The sequence below is a fragment of the Triticum dicoccoides genome, chromosome 3B, assembly GCF_002162155.2.
Source record: "Triticum dicoccoides isolate Atlit2015 ecotype Zavitan chromosome 3B, WEW_v2.0, whole genome shotgun sequence".
NCBI lineage: Eukaryota > Viridiplantae > Streptophyta > Magnoliopsida > Poales > Poaceae > Triticum > Triticum dicoccoides.
Window position 1 is genome coordinate 687,669,696 of NC_041385.1, and position 4,639 is coordinate 687,674,334.

General features: G+C 46.5%; 1 protein-coding gene across 2 annotated transcripts; it reads right to left on the reverse strand.

Annotated features, from left to right (window-relative positions):
- Window positions 1-1,866: 1,866 nt before the first annotated feature.
- Window positions 1,867-4,260, reverse strand: LOC119277862. Of its 2 annotated transcripts, XM_037559197.1 has the most exons (3): window positions 3,761-4,260; window positions 2,474-2,558; window positions 1,867-2,295 (listed from the first exon to the last, which is right to left on the reverse strand). In XM_037559197.1, the coding sequence occupies exons 1-2, from the start codon at window positions 4,155-4,157 to the stop codon at window positions 2,479-2,481; spliced, it is 477 nt and encodes a 158-aa protein (XP_037415094.1). In that variant the 5' UTR covers window positions 4,158-4,260; the 3' UTR covers window positions 1,867-2,295; window positions 2,474-2,478. The 2 variants fall into 2 exon arrangements, with proteins under 2 accessions (XP_037415094.1, XP_037415093.1); XM_037559196.1 differs by having other exon boundaries at window positions 1,867-2,558; window positions 3,761-4,258.
- Between the last annotated feature and the right edge of the window lie 379 nt (window positions 4,261-4,639).

Below are 4,639 nucleotides of genomic sequence, written 5' to 3' on the forward strand. Positions count from 1 at the left end.
AAAAAATCATATGCACGTGTAAGTACCATATGGTTCTTCATCCGACGAAAAGAATGTACAAGACACTTACGTTTTCACTACAAGCACCCTCCTCCTTCTTTTCAAAATCCTCCTCAGGTAAATTATCATACGACGACCAGGATTCATTGTCGCTGCCATCATCATCATCTTTACTATCATTACCATTCGTACGATCAACACTATCGCTACCATCCCACTCACTCGTGTCCAAAAACAGATCCGTAAATCCAGTTTCTTTATCCATTAAATGATCTCTCAACCTACACTGCAATATTATAATAAAAATTGATCTATCAATTTTAAATCAAACTAAATGTACTACGATCATACAGATGAGAAATTCTTATCTAACAAGTGATTGCACATAATTATTTACAGATTCAATTTTTTTGACGAACTAGAAGGCTTACATGGCATGCACGTGCACTTCGGCCCGCCTGGCGTGGCTGCGGACGGCGAGGACGTTGCCGGAGAGGTTGATCACGGAGTTGCGGGCGGCGACGGCGTCCACGTAGGCCACGTCACCGCGACGACCTGCACGGAGGCGACATCACGTACGGCGGGCGACTCGAAGATCTGTCCGCGCCGGCCAGACCCCGGGTGAAGACGGGGAGAAGGCGGCGATCGGCCGAACGGGAAGACGTTGGAATTGGCAGCGTGATCACGTCTAGATCGGCGGGGAAAGGCGGCTATAGGCGGGTAAGGGCGGCGATCGGCGGGGCGGGGCGACGTTGGAAGGGGCCGCGTGATCAGCGCAGGTCGTGGGTTTTTTTCGCGCGACGGGGAGAGGGTAGTTGCGAGCCAGCCGTATCGGCTCGAGCCGTGCGCTCAGCTCTACCTGTATGGGTACGCCGCATACGGCGCAGGATACATTAAGCACCGTATGCCCAAAATGCCCTTATACGTTAAGAGGGGGGGGGGTGCCGAAGCAGACCTCTAACTACTCCCTCTGTTAAGAAATATAACATCGTCTAGAACACTAATGATCTAAACGATCTTATATTTCTTTACAGAGAGAGTATATTTGAAGTGGCTGTATCTGATGAAGATGAGGATGTTTTTGTGAAACAAGACACAAATTTTGCCTGTGTAAATGGTTGCAGCTTTGGGCTCCATTAGAAAGATCCCTGCTCAGCTCAATGGAGTAGGCTAATTCTGACAAAAACTGAAGAGTACTAAACCTACTATTGAGACATTTCTTCTAAGTGGGGTCCAATTCTTATCCAGAAGCCTAAAACCAGAAATCATGATCATGTTATGGCCAAAGCTACTCGGAAGAAAAAGAATTAAAAAATTCCCAGGTCTTTCAAAGGGGCGGGTTTGGAGAAGCACCAGATGCATTATGTCCAAGCCTCCAAGGGTTTCTCCATCAATAAAAGGTTCTCTGCGACAATGCTCAGTCGGTGCTTCCCCTCAGGTGCCTGCTGCTGCTGGATGATCGTCGGGTAGAGAGATCGCCTTGGGTTAATCCTTCCCCGGGTAACGACTGATGAAGAGAGGCGCCAGATTCCGATTTCTAGCACCAACTGGTTCCAGCGTGCCTGATGGACCTGTGGGGTGCCTGCTCTTACCGTGTGCTGCTTCTTCAGTCTAGTTCCTGGCCTGAATAATTACAGTATATACATTTCTAAAACAGCCGTATAATGTACTGCCTCCGTCCCAAAATATAAGATGTTTTTACACTTCAATTTGGACTGCAAAAAACGTCTTATATTTTAGGACAGAGGTGGTACGTTTTAAAGATATCCCATGCCCTCTCGGTCTGATGATACACCCAATTAGTGATGTGATTCATCTTTCCTTTTCAGTCTTGAAGCTACACAGATTCAGCTCAGTGCCACCATATAACATTCACAATTTCAGCAGCCCCAGTTTGCTGTTAGGCTGGACGCAGAAATTTATTTCAGAAACTGTTTCTGCACCCTCCGAGTGCAGTACAGCAGAATCAACAGATATGTACATGCAAGTCCTATACAAGGTCTACTGCTCCAAAGCAAATCTAAGCTGAAAGGAGCAATAAAACAAAGTTATAATTGAACAAATCCACCCAAGGATTTGAAAAGCTCAAGCCGGTGCAGGACGGTGCAACCGGAGCACCTGAGCACTACAAGGAAGGGCAGAAATAAGCAGAGGTCTCAGGCACTTGCAAACGCTGCGCCATGTAGAGACAAGACACCCAAGAGGACTGGCGAGCTTCTGATGCTTTCAGAAAAGCTCGACTGCGGACCGCCTCGCGATTTCTCAGTTCCATGTTGTCAGCAATCCTCTCCCCCTCCAAAGTTTTGCAAAAGCAGTGGTCAGTTCTGTCGCATCGATAACACGAAGCAGAAGCACCTCCTCTGCACTTGCCCACCAAGCCCAATACCATATAAGCATCGTTCTTCAACTTCAGCCACCTCCAATTCAGCTTGTAGTAGCATATATGTTAAGAGAGAACCAGCACACTACCAACCTCCATCAGCTGCATAGTTTGACCGTGCATGCCACTGTCTGAGCCCAATACTTGAGCCTAGCTTTCACTTCCTCTGGATTATCACCTATCAAAGCAAATAGTTGCTGATCAGCCATGAGCAGTACGTTATTTGCAAGGAAATACAATCTCATGATTAAATTAACAGCAAATCAAACAGATATGGAGAACATGCTTTGCACTGCTGGGGTCAGGGTAGCACGATTAGCGCATCTTCGAATTTTTACATTTTTTAGGAGGAAATATGAGTTGGAGGGAGGAGCATAATTTTCAGTGGGGACTGCTCTTGCTTTGCTTTGTTGTGAAGCTTGTCTTGCAGAAGACAGTTCGCCCTTACCAAGAAAAGTGAATCAATGACCAAGTCACATGTTCTGTTTTTTGGGGGATATGTTCTGCTTGTTTTATTTGCCTGTCTCTCATCTTGATTTCCCATAAAATAGAACTAAGAGTACTAGCATTGCTTTCTCCATTCTATGCTCAAACTTTTTTCCTTTCATTTTTTTTCCATTCGGCATCAAATTTAGATGTAACCAAAACCATAGGATACGCAACAACCGAAAAGGTCAGTAGAATCTTGGGAGTGCCTACCATCCTAACCTAACCTTTTATGAATAGCCAAAGAAATAGCTTACAATTTTCCACGCCAGACATATTACGGACTACACCATGCAAAGCACCATCAAGACAAGGGCGAAACTGAAATCTATACAACAAGAATTGGCCATATCCTACCAAGAGTTGGTGAGGGCAATCGTAACTCACAGCGAATCAACTGAATTGACATATTTTCAGTTGATTGCCTCAAATTTGTACACCAACTCATATAAACACAGCAGATATATCGTAGTCCCATAACAAAAAGAATATCGCAACTTTATGAGTTTGTAACAAATGGTACAACTGTTGTTAATGAGCACGATTCAGAGGAAAACAGGGATGATCTAAGTCAGACACTAAATTTGAACTGCTGCTTAATACTGGTTGCAAATTCCCTCATTCTGCAATAACATGGATGCATATTGTCTGGTACAAAGTATTGAAGCATGGACATCCTATATCTTCAGAATACATGTTACGGTATCAGACATGAAACCTCAATTTAACCAAGAAAATCCAATAATCTGAATCAAACTTTACTTCTAATCATCGCCAAATCAGAGAGTTCGCACACCAAAACAACAGAGAACAAAATCAACACCTTCGCATCGCTCCAAAACTTAAATTTTACCAAGAACATAAACAAACAGGTGTACAGGAAACAAGTCTTACCAGGGCCGGAGATCTTCCAGTCCGGGATGGGCGCCGCCGCCGCCGCAGCGGGCTCCAGCTGCCCGACCACCGCCCTCTGCTCGTCGAGGAACCGCCGCGTCATGGAGTAGCAGAGCTCCAAACCGGGGAGCGTCCCGCAGAGGCCCGGGATCTCGTCGTAGGAGAAGCCGAAGCCGAGATCGAGGCAGCCCTTGAGCTCCTCCAGGTCCTCCTCCGTCAGGCTCCTCGTCCTCCCCACCACCGCGCCGCCGCCACCACTACCAGAGGCAGCGGCCGCCTCGAGCATGACGCAGCTGCCCACCCGACGCCTCCGCGGCTGCCGGCCGTTGCTGCTGCCTCCGGACGCCGGCAGCTGCGGCTGCGAGGAGAAGTAGGAGGTGGAGGAGATGGCCGCCATTCTCTCGTTCTCTTGCGACGGTGTCTCAGTCTGCGGTTTGTTGTGCAGCTGCTTCCTCGGTTCGGTTTTGGCTTCTGGTTGCAGAGCTTTGTGCCTCGGGTTGGCTTGGGTTTTGGCTCATTTATAGACGGGCAAAGAACTCGCTGGCTGCTAGCTGTGCTGCAAAAAAAGGGTTTATTTTTGGATTTGTTTGAGCCTTTTAGATGGGTAGTAACTCATGGATGCCTGCCTTTTCTGGCTAATTCTGCCAAGAAAAACTTTTTGGAGTGTGAATTTCGTTTCTGTAAAGCTGTCTCTCTCTAAGAAATCAGAAGAAAAAACTGATTCTCTTTTAGCCATGCTATTTTAGGACAACATATTATCTGCTAGTAACTACCCACGCGAAAGTTCTCTTCTACTCGCGAGCTCAAATGAGCTTGTGGTGAATAGTAAGAATTTGTTTTTATTGTAAGTCCAAAAAGTTTGCTTTTTTAGCAAACTTG

Excerpts from the sequence above, each read along its gene's own strand:
- LOC119277862 (XM_037559197.1), bottom strand. The coding sequence starts at position 4,157 with ATGGCGGCCATCTCCTCCACCTCCTACTTCTCCTCGCAGCCGCAGCTG. Across the intron at positions 2,559-3,760 it reads CTGGAAGATCTCCGGCCCTG|GTGATAATCCAGAGGAAGTG; the intron begins GTAAGACTTGTT and ends TTGCTTTGATAG.